At 46.1% G+C, this 19,142-nt stretch overlaps 1 protein-coding gene across 1 annotated transcript in view; it reads left to right on the forward strand.

The window, feature by feature from the left end:
• The window catches only part of CBL (Cbl proto-oncogene), a 32,507-nt gene extending 13,389 nt beyond the window's left edge, over window positions 1-19,118 (forward strand). Inside the window, exons 3-16 of the mRNA XM_027903503.1 lie at window positions 4,695-4,841; window positions 6,014-6,170; window positions 7,632-7,753; window positions 8,213-8,350; window positions 8,917-9,004; window positions 9,401-9,532; window positions 9,874-10,077; window positions 11,461-11,592; window positions 12,214-12,576; window positions 13,418-13,512; window positions 13,997-14,152; window positions 14,595-14,698; window positions 15,024-15,206; window positions 17,700-19,118. Of these exons, the coding sequence (XP_027759304.1) occupies window positions 4,695-4,841; window positions 6,014-6,170; window positions 7,632-7,753; window positions 8,213-8,350; window positions 8,917-9,004; window positions 9,401-9,532; window positions 9,874-10,077; window positions 11,461-11,592; window positions 12,214-12,576; window positions 13,418-13,512; window positions 13,997-14,152; window positions 14,595-14,698; window positions 15,024-15,206; window positions 17,700-17,980 (2,302 nt within the window). The 3' untranslated portion in view covers window positions 17,981-19,118. The remainder of the gene's footprint in view (window positions 1-4,694; window positions 4,842-6,013; window positions 6,171-7,631; window positions 7,754-8,212; window positions 8,351-8,916; window positions 9,005-9,400; window positions 9,533-9,873; window positions 10,078-11,460; window positions 11,593-12,213; window positions 12,577-13,417; window positions 13,513-13,996; window positions 14,153-14,594; window positions 14,699-15,023; window positions 15,207-17,699) is intronic.
• The last annotated feature ends 24 nt before the right edge of the window (window positions 19,119-19,142 follow it).

Genomic DNA, 19,142 nt, shown 5'->3' on the forward strand with positions numbered 1-19,142 from the left:
CTGAGAGGTTTATCCTTTATCTCATCAATCTTCTATGTTGAACTTTTCGAAGACCATTAATCATAGCAAAGGAGTTTTCTGTAATATTTAGACCTTTAGATCTTAAAAGTGCCTTTTTTTTTTTTTTTTTTTTTTTTTTTTTTTTTTTTTTTTTTTTTTTTTTTTTTTTTTTTTTTTTTTTTTTTTTTTTTTTTTTTTTTTTTTTTTTTTTTTTTTTTTTTTTTTTTTTTTTTTTTTTTTAGCTTCTTAACATTGAAGAAATGTAGCTTGTTAAAAATATAACACCAGCATTTGTGCCTAGAATAATAAATCCAGATCCCTTTAAAGGTCAGTAGGTTTGGTCCTTCTGGTCAGCACAGTGGCCTCTTGTCCTTTCTGCTTCAGATCAGTCACAGCCATTTGCATAAAAATACGAGTGTGCCAAAGTTTTTGGGTGGTTTCTGTGACGCTTTGAACTCCTTGCCAAGCTCTGCTCACAGACCTCGAGGTGTTTAAACAGATATGTGTTAGCTGAAAAAATGTCAGGGCTCAGAAAGGTGTAAGGAAATGTGCATTTGGGTAACATTTCTGCTCTGTGGCATCCAAAGCTTTCTGTCCTGTAATATCTGAAGTATTGAAAGGAATTAGCTGATGGCCTAAAATTCTGTAGTACAGGCAGTGAATTTAGTGTTAGCCTGCTCTCCTAGTTGTCCTGAGGAAATCCTGTGAGTGTTGCACAGCAGAGCTCTCTGCAAAGTGCCTCCTGTCGAGCCAGTAATAGTTAAGTGGAATTTCATTCACTTCCTGTGTTGCAAGTTTTGTTGAAAGTAGTTCCGCTGTTTCTATTTTTAAATCTGATTACTGCGCGTAGGGGACACTGAAACTGCCTCAGAGTCACAAAAGACATCTTGGGATCACCTCAATTTCCACTTGGTGCCTGTAGGCATTAACTGGGGGTTTGCTGAACACAGGGAACTCGTTGCTGATGTAGGGGGTGACACGAGATAAGAGTTATTCTTTTTTTTTTTTTTTTAATTTGAAACCAGGCACATCAAACTGCTGAAATTGGGTTGAGCTGCTCGTGCCCTGGTGCACAGTTCATCTGAAAAACACGTGTGATGTGAGAACCCCCCCCAAACACCTTTGTGGTTTCCAAAGGTGCATTTTGCTTGTTGCAGAGTCGTTAAGAACTGTTTGGATGGGGTTTTTTTAACTGATTTTTTTTTTTCTAGCTCTTAAATCTTCAAACTACAAAATTGTGAGATGTAAGGTAGTTATAGGAAAAAAAAAAAAACCTGTGGTTTGGGGTTTGTGGTTTGTTTTTTCGTAAGTACTGGAGCTTGCACTTACCTGCAGTGGAAGTGTCACCTCAACCTGAGAGTGTAAGAATAAGAAAGAGGCACCATAATTACAGAGAAGGGAAGCATTTTGAGGTTGGCTGCCTTGTGTTACAGCTCTCAGTTCCTCTGCACAGCCCTGCTGGGAGCATTCCTCCAGCAGAACGAACCTTACAGACACAGCAGCCTTTGCACATCAAATTATGGCAAGTGAGCACAATATTGTGACTGAATCAGCCCGTGCTACGTGTGAGGAACAGAATTATCCCCTGGCAGCTGCTGGGCTATGAAGGGGGTGAGAAATATTGGAAGGAAATGAAAAAAAAAAAAAAGTGTAGCTGGCGGTGGCAGAAATGGCAGTGCCACGTTAACGTGGCCTTGAGGTAAAGAGGCATTTAGTCACTGTGGGGCTGGTAACGTGAATTAATTGAAATGAGAGAGGCAACACTGATTAAACCATCCTCTGCCCTTGGTGGTTTTGCAAGACTGAGGCTACGTGGTGGAAAAATGCTTTTGTCCAGGAAAACGGGAAAGAAAGGTCAGCAGGAGGCATCAGCAGCAGAAAGCCCGGCTGGGGCTGGCCTTGGGGGGCAGATGGAAGTGTCTCCTGGACCTCTGCTGTTCCCCAGAGATGTGTGGAGCAAAGCCAGCGCTGAAGCAGAAGGAAGTAGCAGAAGCACAGCAGAGGAGGGAGGCTGGAGGAGCAGGCCCTGCTCAGCACACAGCCCCGGGCAGCCAGCACGGGCTGACCGAAGGAACACTCTTGCTTCACGCTGGTTTTGGTTCCCCAAATCTCGAGAACCTTGTCAGTGTTCAGGCAGCACCACTTTAGAGGCAATAACTGCCGCTGAACAGGCTCTGGGTTCAGAAACAATTGTTACAGAAATAATTCTCAGTGAACTTTGTGTGCAAAAGGACTAATGCCCCCACGCTGGAGCTGCAGGTGTTCCCCAGTAAAATAGCTGGTGACTGTGCACAGGGGAAAAATATTTGGCTTTTTAAGCTTTCACTTGATTCATTCACTCTAACAATAATGTTTGGGAATCCCTGATCTGCTTTGAACATATAACCCTTTTCTGGGAGCACACTCACTTCTGTTCAGTTGAAGCAGCAGAGATAAGGACAGTTCTGATGTTACTAAAAATAAGCTGCAATCATCAGTAAACTTTCATGTGCCAATAAAAATACTCACTCTAATTGCAGGCATTTGTTTGGTCTGTATAAATTTGAAAATATGTAACTTGTTAAAATAAAGGAAGGTAAATGTTTGTGCTTTTAGCACTGCCTTGGTAACCAGTTGCTGTAAAAGCTTGTTACTAACATAAACTATTCTGCAATTTGCTGCTCTTTATGTTCACTTCCTGTGTTTTGCCTGTTATTTGCCTACAGCAACGGCTGAATATTTGGAAAAAAATTACGATAACCTTGAGAATTTAAAACGTTCAGCTATCAGAAATGTTTTTGGAAACCAAGTCCTTCAGTGTGTGTGTGTGTGTGAAATCCTTTGTTTAGCCATCCATAAGCCTCAGGAAGCTCTTGCCTCTCTCGTGAACTGATGTGCTCAGCTGAGTGCAGACGCTTCCTGAAGCTCAGCTAAGCCAGAAGGCTCTTGGGCAGAAGTGATAAACAAGTGGACAGGGGAATATTCCTTGGCTTCCTGCAGTGTTCACTGTTTTGTGTAAACCGTGCACTTGTCTGGGCTCAGAAATGCATTAATGTGCTTGGCTGATTGTACCCGAATTTCCACACACCGTGCTGGGCAGCAGTGGGGGAGCCCAGACCTGAAATGACTGTCCTTTTGTCTACCAAGTACTGCACACTGTGGAGTTTTTCACAAACAGGACATGATTTTTCAAGTGTTAAGGTTTGCCATGTGCCCCAACAGTTTAGGCTTGGCATTAACACACTGTGAGATTCACCTGCTGAGAAGGCACTCAGATATTGCACACTCACCCTACTGACTCAATTAAATTCTTGCTGTTACTTCCATGTTGGTGTAACAAGATCATCAGCAGGTTTTGCTCAAGCTTCTCTTTTTCTAAGCTCAGTAAAAAAACCCACTGTGTTTTCTTGCTCCAGTTGTAGATGGGTTGAATTGGATTGGTAGCTCAGAAGCTGAGCCTTCCCCAGCTAGATGCAGAGTCACTTTTCTTCTTCTAAAAAGAAGGATACACAGCTCTGACTTACCTAACATGGCACCAGGGTGGGGAGATGCACAAACCAACCTGTGGATCTGCTTTAAAACACACAGTGTGACTGTGGAACACATCCAGAGGCAGCTGTGGGATGGGAAGAGCATCCTGGGGGGGGGTTTACTTTTGTTAATCTTGAGCACCTGTTGTTATTGGACATGTATGGAATGACAAAAACCAGAGTCCCATGGTGTATGGCTCTCTATAAAGACTTGGAGCAGCTTTCATTGCTGCACACAAACTAAAATGTAGTTGAATAAAAAGGGGTGAGAGAGATCTGCTGTCAGAGGAGATTTATAGTTTTGTGCCCTTCTCATCTACCTCCACTGTGAAGGGGCTCCAGTTGATTTTAGACCCTATGAAACTGTGGCAAATGTCCCAAATGTCCAGGGAATTCCTGTGGAAGAGGCAGCTCCCCATCCCCTTTAGCTGGAGGCCACTTCTGCAATGAGGCAGATTAACAAGATAAGTCCTACAAAGTCCAGAGCAAGTGGTATCTGAAAAATGTCCAAGATAAGTAAATAGGAGCCAATCCAACCGGAATAGTAGAAATTGGTGAAAGGCTGAAAACCTGGGGGAGTGGAGTTTGCTGCCAAACACAGCAAACTCAGCCAGGGAGCTTGGAAAACAGGACATGAAGAAAATACAGTGAGACAGGGGAGGACTCTACCCCCTCTCTAAATGGTTCAGTTTGGAAAAGGACACATTCTGATGGACTGGAGCACTCCTGATACCTGAATACCACCAGGCAGAGAAAGGGCTTGAGACTCAAACTGGATCATTACCAAACACAATATGACTGAGGCGTTTTTTATGTAAGTTATTACCATTTTAGCAAAAACCTGCAGGTGTTTTGACCTCCTCTTGAGAACTGGGCCTAGATAGTAGAATATCTATTATCAGTAAGATATTCTCTGAGAAAATCCACTGTGTTGGGACTCTCTCTGGAGACCTGGAAGGACATTCAGCTTACCCTGTCCAAGGCAGTAGTAGTTTTATTTTCAAACTCAAGAACAAGGGAGTCTGATGAGGGTTTTTTTATCTTCAGTACTTAGCAGGGTGAGGTCTGAATATTGGCTTTGCACATTATCTGTCAATGTTTTTGCCTCAGAAATAACCTGTTGTGTTCAGAGTGATAAACTGCATCTTTTCTGAAAGAAATGTTTGGGTTTGGGGTCCTTTGCAGGCGGAACCTGACGAAGCTGTCCCTGATATTCAGCCACATGCTGGCAGAACTCAAAGGCATCTTCCCAAGTGGACTCTTCCAGGGAGACACGTTCCGGATCACCAAGGCAGACGCTGCGGAATTCTGGAGGAAGGCTTTCGGGGAAAAGTAAGTTTCTAAAACTGGGCTTAAAAAAATTATGGACGTGGGAACAATTTGCATGCAGCACAATGTAGTTTTTTGAATTCTGTTTGGACCTTGAGGAAGGGCTTTGTCAGGTTAAAATGAACAATAGGAGAGGCCTGGGGTGAGATAAGGGGTTGTTCCCACATTGCATTTCCCAGATTTTTGTCCTGTCTGGTTTTAAATGTGTCAGGTGATGACTCTTTCCCCAGTTTCCCCAGGAGGCTCTTGTACTGTCACAGAGTTTCCCTTGATTATTCAGCTTAAATCTTCCTCTCCTTGATTGAATTCCTTACCTTGTAAGTAAGCTCCACAAACTATGCAAAATAATCTGCTTTCTTCTTCCAGAGGTTACCATGCTCTCAATGTTAGTTGTCCTTTCTTTTCATCTCCCCTCCAATTAGTGTTTCCAATCACTTGGTCACCTTTTTTTCCTGAACTTCTGTTTGCAAAGTGGCTTTGCTGAGGCAGAGGGAAGGGGAAAGTGAAGTGCAATTTGGATTTGTGTGAAAACTGTTGAAATGAACCACAGGGGTGTTCACAGCAACATTTGAGGATTAAAATTGCTGGATTTGCTACTGCTTTCAAACTAAGGGAGCTGAGGTACTTCACCTGAAGAGTTTAATTAGTAGCTGTGAGAACAGAAAGCCATAATATATTTACTCATGAATAACAGAGTTGTCTGAAGTGAGGCATCTTCTTTCTACGTTTCTATTCCACTTGATATATTAAAAGAAGGGAAATATTCCTTTAAACAGGAGCCTCTGTTTTGGCTTCTGATTATCTCACTTCTCCAGTTAATCCTTCTTTAGAGAATTGTTTGTAGCTTTTTTTCTTTTTCTTTTAAACCTCTGCTGTAAGACTTAGTGTTAACTCCTTCTCTACCAGCTGCAATACTGTGAAATTATTATCAAGTGATAGTATGGTAGGAAAAGGAAAAGGAGGAAGCAGGGCTGGACTTCTGAGTCCAACATTTGGCACGTGCAGATAAAATTGCCTGAAGTTCCTTTGGCTGCTGATTTCCTGCAGCACCAAGAAATCCGTGCTTGTGTGACAGGAATAAATAAACCTCCTGGGGTGGACACTCACCACAATAATGTCTGGGTGTGTCCATGGGGGGTGGTTTTCACACATATCCCAATCTTGGTTTTCCCCAGGACCATCGTTCCCTGGAAGAGCTTCCGCCAGGCCTTGCACGAGGTGCATCCCATCAGCTCCGGGCTGGAAGCCATGGCCCTCAAGTCAACCATTGACCTGACCTGCAATGACTACATTTCAGTGTTTGAGTTTGATATCTTCACACGACTTTTCCAGGTGAGAATTGTCTCAGTGCTTCAGGTGAAACTCGTTTTCTAACAGCCTAACCGTGTTTTTATTCACTAAAATGACGTTGTTTACATTGCATGGTTTTCCTGCCCTTCATCCCTTAAACAGCTTTAGTAATGCTTAGGATCCCATATTGCAGTAAAAGTGTGTGATATTTGTGGTTGTAGAAGAAAAAAAAAAATTCTCTAAATATATACTGCACATTCAGTATCCTGCCATGAATCAGGTTTTCCCTTTCAAAGGTCACTTTGAGACTGAAATTCTGACACAGCTCCTGCAAGCCAGGAAATGTGAAGCTCAGTTTATCACTCTTGTCTTCCCTTGTCCTTTTCTTTCCTTGTCACATTTATTTTCCATAATGGGGGAGGGATGGTGGGAGGTTGTTCAGGATGAAGCATGAGCATGGAAATTTGGGCTTCCTCCCTTTTGAACTGACACGGCCAGGATGTTGTGGCCACGTCTGTGTTGTGTGAAATCTCACTGAAGTGATATTAATAGTAGGTAAAAGTCTAACCCAGAGCCTTTAATAGTGCTAAATGAAAAAGCACAGCTTCTGATGGTACAGTTGGGTATTTAGAAGAACAATCACTTACTTCTTTGGCTCTGACTTGCCTTTTCCCATGTGATAGGGTGGGTTGTAATTAAGATTATGTCTAGATGAAAAATTCCCATGTTTGGTGTTGCAATGTAGCTGATCTCATTCAGTACTTTTTCCAGCTACTGTACATAAAGAACAAGTCAAGAGTTGCTGCAAATTCCAAGAGATGCAGAGTTCTTGGGGAGTGCTGGTACCTTCTTGTGGGCAAGTGAAAAAATTCAGAAAAATCGGATGAGATTTAGAAACCCAAGTCCTTCTTAAGGCTGAGAGCTTTCAAACTGCTGTTGTGACTTTTGGGGTATTATTTTAAAGGATATTTTGTTCGGATCTCAGACCAACCAGCAATCCTTGCCACACCCCGGCGAGGTTGGGCGGTTGAGGAACAGTCACAAGTTACAGACAGTGAAACTGAGACAGAGAGGGGAGGTCACTGTCCTGAGGCCATTTAGGAAGTGTTGGAGATCAGACTGCTCGTGGTTTTCTGGTGCTGTGCATAACCTCATTAAACCCCTGGCCTTATCCCTGTCTCAGGAATGAGTCATTTTCTCTGCAGAAGCAGCACAGTTGATAGCTATTCCTGAGCTGTGACCTCAGGGGCTTCTCCCTTAGGATTTATTAAAGATATTTTCATTAAAGTCTGTCTTAGGTGATGGTTTTATCACCAACGAGGGGAGAACCCAAATGCTCAGTGCTGCATGGGAGTGGATGTTTTGGTCCCTCTGCTGGATTTGTGGTGGAATAAGAAGCCTTTTCCTACAACTGAAGCACTGACCCCTTTGATTAAGGGATACTCTGTGTGTTGACACCTTCCAGGAGTGAGTGGGTAATCTCTTTCTGTGTTGCTCCCCCAGCCATGGTCGTCCTTGCTCAGGAACTGGAACAGCCTGGCAGTGACTCACCCTGGTTATATGGCATTCCTGACCTATGACGAGGTGAAGGCCAGGCTGCAGAAATTCATTCACAAACCTGGCAGGTTCGTGCTCAGCCCTTTTGGATGGTTCTTACTGACACCTCTGATCGCTGCCCCCACTGAGCTGACATTTCAGCCCGTGCAGGAAGGGCCAGGTGGTCATTTCTGGGGGTTATGTGGCCAGTTCTGTGCTGCTTCTAGAAATGGAAACCTTGTCTAGTCCGCTTGTGGGTGTTGGTGTTTGTTGGGGTTTTTAAAGTTAACGTCAAACAGATGATTTTAAGGACGTTACCTTGTCCTGCTCTGCGTTCTGGGTTTAATTTCACCTGCCTGCTTTTCTCGCCTCGTATCACGTTGCTAAGTTCCCCTTTGATCTGCCTGGGGGTCAGCTGAGAAAAGCTGGTATAAATCATCATTTTATTTGCTGCCTTGAGAGGGCCAGACACAAAGGCTGCCTACCTGGCGCTGAATCTCTCAGCGTTTGCTGCGAGCTGAAGTTGCTTTCCCGTTGTGTGTCCTCAGTTACATTTTCCGCCTGAGCTGCACCCGCCTGGGGCAGTGGGCCATCGGCTACGTCACTGCAGATGGGAACATCCTTCAGACCATCCCCCACAACAAACCCCTCTTCCAGGCACTGATCGATGGCTTCAGGGAAGGCTTGTAAGTAACTTCGTTAAAATTCACACCTCGATTGACAAAACGACTTAACTGGGAGCGGTCCCATTGCTGCCAGTGCAGTAATTCAAATATTGAGCTGTTTTTGGCACAGCTGTCTTTGCTGCCCTCTGCAGTGGCAGGTGATAAATGTGCAGCAGTGTTCCCCCCTGTCATAGATCCCTTTTTAGTCAAGCCTTCAATCTGAGCAACAGCCACTGATATTATGGCATCCGTTTTCTTATTCTGGGTATTACAATTATTATATGTATATATTATATGTGATGATTTTAGAATAGTCTTAGATCATAACATCCTGTTTAAAATAAAAATGACTGCCAGGAGGGGCAACAAACTTCTTTTTATTTTGAAGAATAGTATATTTGGGTTTTTTGTTGGATCATCAAATCCTTCCAAAACCTTTTGAATTCAGAATACCTTGAATTCCCACCCCTCATTTCTCACCCTCATCCTTTCTTTCCTTCACCATCCCCAAAATATACCTGATTTCTGTATGTGTGTGTACAAAAACATATATATAGAAAGAGCTTTTTTTCCCCAACTTGTTCCAGTTATTTATTTCCTGATGGCCGGAATCAGAATCCTGACTTGACTGGCTTGTGTGAGCCCACACCTCAGGACCACATTAAAGTTACACAGGTGAGTAAAATGTTCTATCCCATCAAACTGCCTGGCTTTATTCCAAATTTCTAGCCTCATTTAGCTATTTATACAATTCTGTCATACTTGGTATTCCCAAGTTTGTTTTTAAGGCCTCTGTATTTTACAGAAATTACAGAAATCTCTGAATGGTAGGGATGGGGATATTTTAAGAGTTTATTTTTAGAATGTTCTCCCAAATATCGATGCTTTTGTTTCATTCAGCGTGTCTGGAGCCCTGCTTTTCTTGGGACACTTAAGTGAAAAATTGGGATAATTTGAAGTCCGCTTTCTTCAGAGGTTGATAAATAAAATTACAGTAAAATCTTTGCAGTCTTGTGTTCTCCTTGTTATTTTATGGTGTCACCCATGTCTGTCTGTCTGTCTTTCCCTAAGGAACAATATGAGCTGTACTGTGAGATGGGCTCCACGTTCCAGCTGTGCAAAATCTGTGCTGAGAACGACAAGGACGTGAAGATTGAACCTTGTGGCCACCTGATGTGCACGTCCTGCCTCACAGCGTGGCAGGTAAGGCATCTACCCTGCTCCCAGGGAAGCTCCTTGCTCTTCCACACTCCAAACTGTGCAGCTTCCAGCAGGTATGGAGATAAAACAGCAGACCTGAGGACTGGAGCTTATAGCTCAGTAATATCAGGGCATCAGAAACGGTTTAGATGCTTAATCTGGAATAGGGAAGACGTGTGAGAAGTTGCTAAAAAGCTGTTTTTTCTACTTCAGGGAGAAAACACTCCGTATTTATAGCCCACTTTGCCTGCCATAAAGCAGGTTTAAACCTCACTGTGCATCAACCAGGTGTTGAATTCCTGCATCCCAGCGGTGCTGTGACAGGTGTTTCGTGTTCCCTGCAGGAATCAGAGGGCCAGGGTTGTCCTTTCTGCCGCTGTGAGATCAAGGGCACGGAGCCCATCGTGGTGGATCCCTTCGACCCCCGAGGAGGAGGAGGATTGTCCCGGCAAGGGGCAGAAGGAACTCCCTCCCCCAGTTACGATGATGACGAGGATGACAAGGCTGATGATTCGCTCTTCATGATGAAAGAACTCGCTGGTACCAAAGTAAGGTCCTTGGAGTGGGTGGCAGTAGGGCTGGCAGGGCATTTGCCCAGAAATTTCCTGTGGTTTTAGGGATTTGTGCCTGTGAGGGTTGTCAAACCTCATAAGAGAAAAGATCTTTATGGAAAAGAGGGATTTAGGTTCAGTTTGGTGAGTTCAGTTCACGCTGTCAGTGTTATTAAACACTTAGAAGCCTCTGACCTCTTGTATATTGAAAGAAGCCCTGGAAGGGTGAGAAGGTCTGGCCTGACCTGTGGGAATGGCAGATGTAGGTTTGGAACACTCCTCTGTGTGTTGGCTGCGCTGCTTTTGATTTACCAGCCAGAGTTCACCCAGATCAACACAAATCCACCCACATTTCCCCAGTGGTGAGTGCAGCCAGGCAGGCACAGCCTTCCCCAAGGTCCTGATGACTAACAGGGTAGAGGGCAGGCAGTTTTGCTGAGGAAGTCAATTTGACTGTCAGCTTTTTATATGGTGCCTGATAAACGTATACAATAAAGGTGTGATAACTCTGCTTCCCTCCAGGAGCTGCGTATAAGGCAGACATTTTTTAGGGATCCCTGTGTGGCCTTTTCCTAAAATCTCATTGCTGCTCTTGCATTGTTTTACTGCACAGTGAAGTGGGTTTGAATTTGGCTAATTTTTAATATTCCAGTCAACTGAAATAAGCTGCCTTTTCTGGTCAGAAAGAATATTTTGCTCTGGTTTACCTGTAGTCTTATTTGTCTTTATCTTCCACCCTGTTAATTAGCACTAAGCAGTAAACTATTCCTGGAGGTCGTTTATTTGTACACACCTTAGAGAAGCAAAGCAGTTTCCTTGGTGAGACATCCTATCAGGATATGGAGCAGGATGGTGCTCTGGTGGCATTAGTGAGTTCAAACCCTTGTAAATCTTTTCAAAGTTAGAAAGCACAAGCTTTGCTGGTAAAAAGAAAAAAAAAACAAAGAGAAGAAGAGGCGCTGTTTGGATTTGGGAGGAGGGAAAACACCTTTCCAGGGACAAAAATAAGGTGATTGCTGCACCAGCCCTGACACTGTTGAGGCAGTCTGCACACTGACAGTGGGTTTTGCAGCAGCTCGTGCCCTCTGGTGTCCAAAAGCAGCTTGTTCCTGCTCAGGCAGGTTTGTCACTCCAAGCAAACAGCTTGGCTTGTGTTGCTCAGTGTGTGTTTTCAGCTGTGCCTCACAGGGCTTGCTGCCAGTCAAACGCTCCTGTCCTGTGGCACTGCCTTCATTACCACTGGTATAATTGTTAATCACAGGGTGATTTGTCATCAATGTTGAAGCCAGTCCGAGTCACAGAGATTAAAAGCCTGTCTAGAGGAAAGGAGCTCTGCTGGATGGGGTCATTTGTTGATTTTCCCCTTGTTCCCTGTCTCAGGTGGAGCGTCCTCCCTCTCCCTTCTCCGTGGCTCCACAGGCTGCCCTTCCTCCCGTGCCACCGCGACTGGATCTCCTGCAGCAGCGAGTGGCCAACCCCCCCGGGGCCTCCAGTCCTGGCACCACTTCCAAGGTCAAACACACCTTTCGCCCTTTCAGCTCTGATTTTGGTGGGGCAGGCAGGGAGAAGAGCATAATGAGCTTTTCTTCACAGTTTTTTTGCATCGAGCAATTTCTCAGATAACTAGGGAATTAGGTGTGTGTGGCTGGGAGGAGTGAACTGGCTTTGTGGTTGATCAGCAGGAAGCAGTAGGATGATCTTGGTGGCATTTATGTGTTGGTTCTTCAGATGCAGCAGCAGTTCTTCATCTGGTTTGGATGAAGTAATGAAATTATGACAGTACAGGAAGAAGAAAAGATCTATTTTTAAGAACATTCATTGCTGAATTGTTGGCTGTTAACTTGTATAAATACCCCACAGTTGAATCACTTTTTTAAAGATTTGGTAGGCTTTGCCTGGAATCCCATCTAATGCTGCTGTGAGCCCTTGTTTTCCTTCCAGAGAAAGAATGTGGGGTGTTTAGGGTGCAGTGCACATAGCTACTGTATTATCTCTTCAAGCCTGAGGAGAAGGTGCGGGAGATATCTCCTCATCCCCTGAGATAATTCCTTGTAAAAACAGATAAACTCCCATTTCTGTTTCCTGGCTGGGCTGCCTGTGCTGAGCAATATTTCGCATTCTTGTGCCCCGCAGGCCGCCCCTGGCGCTCTCCACAAGGACAAACCTCTGCCGATCCCCCCCACGCTCCGGGACCTCCCTCCGCCGCCGCCCCCGGACAGGCCGCATTCCATGGGGAATGAGGGGCGCCCTCAGAGGCGACCCCTGCCCTGCACCCCGGGGGACAAGCCCCCCCCGGTGCCCTCCAACCGTCAGGGGGACCTGTGGCCGTCCAGGCCCATCCCCAAAGCCCCCCCTGTGGCTGTGAGCCCCGGGGACCCCTGGGCTGGCAGAGAACTGTCCAACAGGCACTCACTTCCCTTCTCCCTGCCCTCCCAGGCGGACTCCAGGGCCGACAGCCACCGGCTCGGGAGCACCCTCAGCCTGGACAACCCAGGGGTGAGTAGACCTGGGGAAGGTGGGGGTGATCTGTGAGAAAAATCAGCCTTCCAAGGCACCCTCTGGTCACGCTGAATAGGGTGATCTTGTGCCAAGGGAGAGATGGAAAGGGACTGGTGGATGCCTGGCAAGGGGGAACTTCTTAGGGAAGTGCTTTCGTGTCTCTTGGGAGCAAGGCTGAAATGCCAGTTTCAGATGCATGATCATTATTCCCCTTTCAGTCTTGGAAGGCTTTGGGAATTTTTTCCGTTGGGAGCTGGTGGGCTGAAAAAGCCTGATTTACTCTGCCAGTTTACACAGCAGCTGTGATGAATTTAACACAGTTTGGTTTGGATCTGTTAATGCACTGGACACTGCTGCCAGTGGATCTGAGGAGTCTCTGTTGTTCTCAAAAAAAACCAAAAAAAATTGCAGGCAATTTTGCTTTCCTCGATTCCATTTCCTTAATTTTTGCTTTTAATATCTCCAGCTCTCTAAAATAGAAAGCAAGGATGTTTTTAGCCAGATTAGGAGAATGCCAATTGCACAGTTGCCATCCTGTCTCCCTGTGTGTGTGCTTGTCCACATCCTTTTCCTCTTGTCCCCCATTTTTGGCCTATTTCAGCTGAAGTGGCCAAGGCCATTGGAATCTCAAAAGATAGGAAGTTCCTCCTGCAGGAAAATCCCTGTTTGTGTCCTCACTGAGGGAAAACTGTCACAGAAATCCTGGATTTCTACGTAAATGCTTTGGAATAAATGGAAGATGCTTCATTCCCACAGGGGATGTGCTGAATGACTGGCTTTGCAGCTGCAGTGGTATATGTGGTGTTTCTGATTCCTGTTTGGAATTCTTATCTTTCAGAGCTCCAGCAGTGGTCCATCAGCAACCTCAGAGTGTGAACACCCCAAAATTAAACCCTCCTCGTCTGCCAATGCCATCTACTCCTTAGCTGTCAGGTCTGTTATTTTCTTTTATAATTTACAGAGTGGTGCTGGTGCCAGGGGCGGAATTTGACACAACTCTGTCAGCCTTAATTTCATTCCTGACAGACTCAGAACGCACAGTCTGGGGAAAGCAGATGAAACCAGCATCCCAAAGAGCTGTGGGGAGTGGTGGTAGTTCCCCTTGGCTGTGGCAGTAGGAAACAGGCCCCAGTTGCCATCAGCTCTTCCATGAATCCACTTTTGAGTTGGTCTTTATGTGAAGTGGGTGATGTGAATTTGTATGATCCTGTCACTTCCTTCTGCAGAGTGACCTTGTGCCAGTGGGACCTTGGAGTCCTGAAAAGCACTTTATTGCTTTAGACAGAATTGCTGTAACATGACCACACTGTGGATTTTAAAGGACACTTTGATAGTATTTAGATTTATTAGTATCTAAATGTCATATATATATATATATGTTTTTCTGATGTTTATATCTGGTTTCTCCTGCCTCCAGACCACTGCCTGTACCAAAACTGCCTCCTGGGGAGCAGCCTGAGAGCGATGAGGACACCGAATACATGTCACCCTCCTCCCTCCCTGTGGTGCCTCCAGGTCCTGCTGTACAAAAACCAGAGATCAAAATGCCTTTGGAAGTGACTCAGAGTTTACGGTGAGATTCTGTCACTGCTCTGGGGCAGCACGTTTGGGCAGCAGGCTGGGGATCTGGCTTGCTTTGGTTGTCTGAATTCCCCCAGTGATAACCACCAGATCTAGGCTAAAATAGCTGTTAAAATTTTTTTTTGCAGAGTCCTTGTATAGCATTAAAGGAGTTAGATAACCCCTTCCCCCTCTCCCTGCTAATAACTTCTTGAGAGCAGAAACAGCTGAAACTCAAAACTCAAAATGCAGCGTTTTGGTGGTATCAGTTGATCTATTTTGAGCTGAGATGCTGCACTCAGACATTATTAGAGCATTTTTCTGGAACAAATATTTCACGGGAGAGCGGTGATTTCGCTTTGAAACAAAATCTGTGCAGAATGTGAGCCACAGACACGAGGTGGAGGTGGTGGCCACTGTCTCTGGTGCCAAGGGCAATGTGTTCTCTCCCTCAGAGTTCTGGACTGTGAGCAGCAGCCAGAGGGCTCCATGTATGAAGCAATGTACAACATTCACTCCCAAGCAGCATCCTCTGCTTTCGAGCCTGTCAACGCTTCTGGTGAGTGGGTGTGCTAGAAAACAACTGAGAAACTGGGGCACAATGGATTGATCCCAGTTGGAACAGCATTTTAGGCTGAACAGAGCAACATTTGCTTTTGTTGTTAAAATAGCTGTGGAAATATCTGGGTCTGTGTTCTGCATCTCTCAAGTATTTTTAACCTGATGCTCCCTTCTGGAAAGAGCTTCCACTGAAGGCGTGGTTTTAGCAGCAAAACTTTTAGTCCTGTGACCTGTCAGTGGGTTTTTTTTGGGGGGGGGGGAACAGAGTCTGCTTGAGAGACCCTGAGTCCCAGAGCTCAGGTATATTCCTATTCCTCTTCCAGATGAAGGGGATCTGGCAGCAGCCACTGCCAGCAACGGCCCTGAAGAGTCAGAGAATGAAGAGGATGGTTATGACGTCCCCAAACCACCCCTCCCAGTTGCCACTGCTCGTCGCACACTGTCCGATATCTCCAACGCCACTCCTGCCTTCAGCCGAATGTCCTTGGAAAACGACCCTGGGACAGGTTAGAGGGCATTTATGGCTTTCTCTGCACGTTTGAGACTCGTGCCACTCGCTGGAGATTTTGGGTGCAAGCTGTAAAATCGGGTTTACAGGGCAGAATTACACTCACTCCTGGGTGTTTGGTTTGATTTACAGCTTGGAATGCATTGCCTTGGTCATTTAATCACTGAGCTAGAAAATCACTGTGAAATCACAATTAGAAAAAACCTTTCCTGAGCTTAAGAAATATTCCTTTATAGCAGGGTGTACCAAGGCACCCATCCCTGGAAGTATCCAAGGCCAGGTTGGAGCAACCTGGGCTAGTGGAAGGTGGGTGGAACGAGATGGGCTTTAAGATCCCTTCCAACCCAAACCACTGTGTGATCCTATCCCCGCTCCAGGTGAAAGATGCCAGTGCTGGCCTTGCACAGCAATTGCCTCAGTGCCTGCAGATGGCACAAGTGTTCTGTCTGATGCTCTCAGTTCCTCTGAGCAGGGACCCAGTGGCTCAGCAAGGTCAGCTTTTTCTCCCCGGGGAGTAGAGGACATCGTGTCCTTCTGGCTGCAAGGCACATTTTTAGAGGGGGAAAAGAACTAAAGCCTCATTTCTCCAAGAACCTTTCTGAATAATGCATGACTTATTCCCTACAACTGCCCAGCAACTCTTAAGGAAGCTCTGAAAAACTTCCTGTTGGGGGGCTTTCAGCATGTTTGAACATGCTGGTGATTTGCCAAGAAAGAGGAATGAGTTTCTTGTTCCTCCTGGAGGCAGAGCCACTTCCCCCAGTGAGTCTTCTGTTCATTTGCTTCACCATTCTCCTTCCCTGAGCTTGTCCTTCAGCAGAGGAGAGTTTCCTAGTGCAGAGAAGTTCATTGGGCTTCTGCCACTCCTCCCTGCCTCCCTTTTTGAGCCTGTGTCTGGAGAATGTGGCTGAAAGGGATGGGAAGGGACAGAGAGGGAGTCACATCCCCCTCCCAGATGAAGTACTCAGCTTGGTCGTTGACACCTCTTTGTTTTGACAGCCCTGAAATAACAGTGCTGTTGTCCTGCCTCGGTGTGAGGAGATCTGCTAATGGAAAATGTGGGAGTGCTGATTGTTGCTGCTGTGGGAAGCACAGGCACTGTGCAAGCAAGCCTGACCAGTGTGGGATACATCTTGGCAGATTTGTGTTCTCGTGCCTTGTGCCCTGCAGTTTGGTTTATTAATCATTTACCAAAAAAACTGTCTTGGTGGTTGTCCTTTCAGATTGACCCGTGGTCTCTGAAATTCGATCTGGTTCAAGCTGAAACAGCTATTTCTCAAAAGGCAGTTCAGGGGAGAGAAGTGGGTAGACCTTTTTGTTACATGTACAAAAAGCTTTTTATGTGTGAGAAGCTTGTCCTGTGAACATCAGTGAGCTGAACTGCCTTGTGGTTAGTGAGGAAGGCTCAGGGAATTTGTTTCCTGAAGAGCCTTCTCTATTTTAGTGCTTTTGGTGCAAGTTTTTCAGAAAGGCCCCACAATGGTGCTTCTCTGAGCAGGGCTGCAGTGCCCACTCTTATTAAAAAGGGATTGCTGGGACGTGATTTGTCTGTTGTGCTGCTAGAAAACTCCAGAGAATGCCCTGAGGAGTTTTTCCAGAAGGCAAATAAGACTTTCTGTAAGGTGATGTCAGATATCCACGCAGAAAAGCTTCCTGTGATGGGCAAAAAGTGCTTTCTGCAGTGATGCAGGAGGTCAGAACTCCAAAATGACCACATTAACACACAGAGAAACGTGTTTTTGCCTCGGAGAGTTTGGTGACTCGTTTGGTTTATTGGCTATTCTTTTGCCTTCCCAGAAGGGCATGATGTGGCTGCTGGGCACTGTCTCATCTGAATGACTAAGGGAAAGGCAGAACAGGCTGAGCTTATTGATCTGCCCCGGCTGCAGCCATCAGGCAGGGTGAGCTCCAGCAGGGGGACAGGAGATCATCACTCAGTTGCTGGCCCTTCAGAGAGCGTAATTCAGTTGCTGGAGCGTTTGTGGTGGCTGAGCTGTGACTGATAGAGCTGGCTTTGTGCACACACTCCCTCAGCGCTCTGCAGCGTGCACAGCAGGTCTGAGAGGAGAGGTCAGCTCAGCTGGGGGGGTTCTGTCTCATTCCAGAAGGAAACGGGATGTTTGGTAAAGAGTTGCACATTCTCTCTGTCACTTTTTTTCCCAGCAAGTCTCTGCTTCTTATTCCAAGGCTGATATCTGAGCTCTGTTCACACACATTGAACCCATGCCATCTTTTGATATTTATGTGGTCTTATCCTAATAAATGAGCCTGGTGTGACTTGCTGGTTAAAAACATCTCCATATAGGAGTTTTTGCACACAGGAGGGGAAGCTGAGCTGGTTGGAAGGAAGGATGAGCTGACTGGAGAAAGCACCAGAGCTCAGTGACAGGTTTTCTGAAGTGCCATTTATCAACCTAATGTCATTCCCTCTTTGTTCCAAGCCAAAACTGCATGCCCTTGTTTCAAGTGCTGCCTTTGTTTCTCCTTCCAGGATTTTCAGATGGCTCCCAAGTTCCAGAGAGGCCGCCAAAGCCGCTGCCCCGGCGGATAAATTCCGAGCGGAAAGCCGGGAGCTGCCAAGCAGGAGGAGCCAGCAGTGGGGCCAGCTCATCCCTGCAGCTCTCCAGCGAGATCGAGAACCTCATGAGCCAAGGCTACTCATATCAGGACATTCAGAAAGCCCTGCTCATTGCACATAACAATATTGAGATGGCCAAGAATATTCTCCGGGAGTTTGTCTCCATCTCCTCCCCCGCTCACGTGGCCACATAGCACAGGACACCTCCACACCTACAACTTCTGTGGACCAACTGCCTGGGCAGCTGTGGCCCAGCTGTGCACCAAAGGGGAAGGGGGTTCCTTTAGAGACTTCGTGCTGAGGTCAGTCCTGCCTCTCAAAGAGAATCAGTTGTCGGGTTTTTGTGGTTCCAGATTTCAAAGCAGAGGAATGAACCGGAGCAGAGCGGTGTTTTATACAGTGTATGTCTTGGAGTCCTTTACCCCTACCTCTTGTCTGGGAGAACAGATTTATTTCCAGGGTGTTGGTGGAGAAAAGTGTCGTGACAAGGGACCCCCAGGCCCACGCCCTGGAGGCCGTGGGGGGAGTGTTTTGTGCTGTGAATTTTACGTGAATGCTCAGAGAAACAAGAGTCTCGAGGTCGGTGTGGTGTGTCCTGTGGTTCATGGTACTAGGTTTGGATCTGTTCGCTGCTGTGTGTCTGGCTCAGGCTTTTTAGAGCAGCTGGGAGGTCACTTTCTGCTGGGAATAAATAGGAGACCTTGGAAGAATCGTTTGATTGCTTCCTCTTTGCCACGGCGTGTCCCTCTTGCCCGTTAATAATAGCAATTAATTGCTTGTGATTCCAGCCCTCCCTTGCTGTCTGGAGGTAGCAGGACCAGCTCCTGTCAGGGGTTTTGATCCTGGCAGTGCTGGGAGTTGGATTTCCCTCGTGTGTGTGTGCCCTCTTGCAGCACTGGCAGCACCAGATTCCAGGCAGCTGGAAGTGCCAGGAGTTCAGCATGTTTTGGAGGGGTGGGAAGACTTTCAGTGAGAGCAAAGAACTGGGGCTGCTGCTTCTCCTCCTTTTTTTTTAGCCTTGAGCATTTTGTGCTTCAGTGCTCAAACTTTGCCTGTGGCCCTGCTGGGCTCGAGCAGCCGTCACCAGACACCCTTTCCTAGGAATGTTGCACCTGGTGAATATGATGTTTTATTTATCTTAATTGCATGGTGGCTGTTGCAGACTTAGTGGCCTTCACTCACATCCCGTCACCTCCTTCAGAGAGCTTTTGCAGGAGCCATCTTCGTGCCAGGGTGTGTTGTGGAATTGGTAGATGCAGCTGATGTGTTTGTTGGGTATCTCACCTGCTTTGCAGTAAAAGAAATTGCAGCAGTTCCTCCTGCATGGCTGTCAAAAAAAAAAAAAAAAAAAAAAAA

Source organism: Empidonax traillii, unplaced genomic scaffold, assembly GCF_003031625.1.
Source record: "Empidonax traillii isolate 1590-97213 ecotype Southwest subspecies unplaced genomic scaffold, ASM303162v1 scaffold975:size500420, whole genome shotgun sequence".
Lineage (NCBI taxonomy): Eukaryota > Metazoa > Chordata > Aves > Passeriformes > Tyrannidae > Empidonax > Empidonax traillii.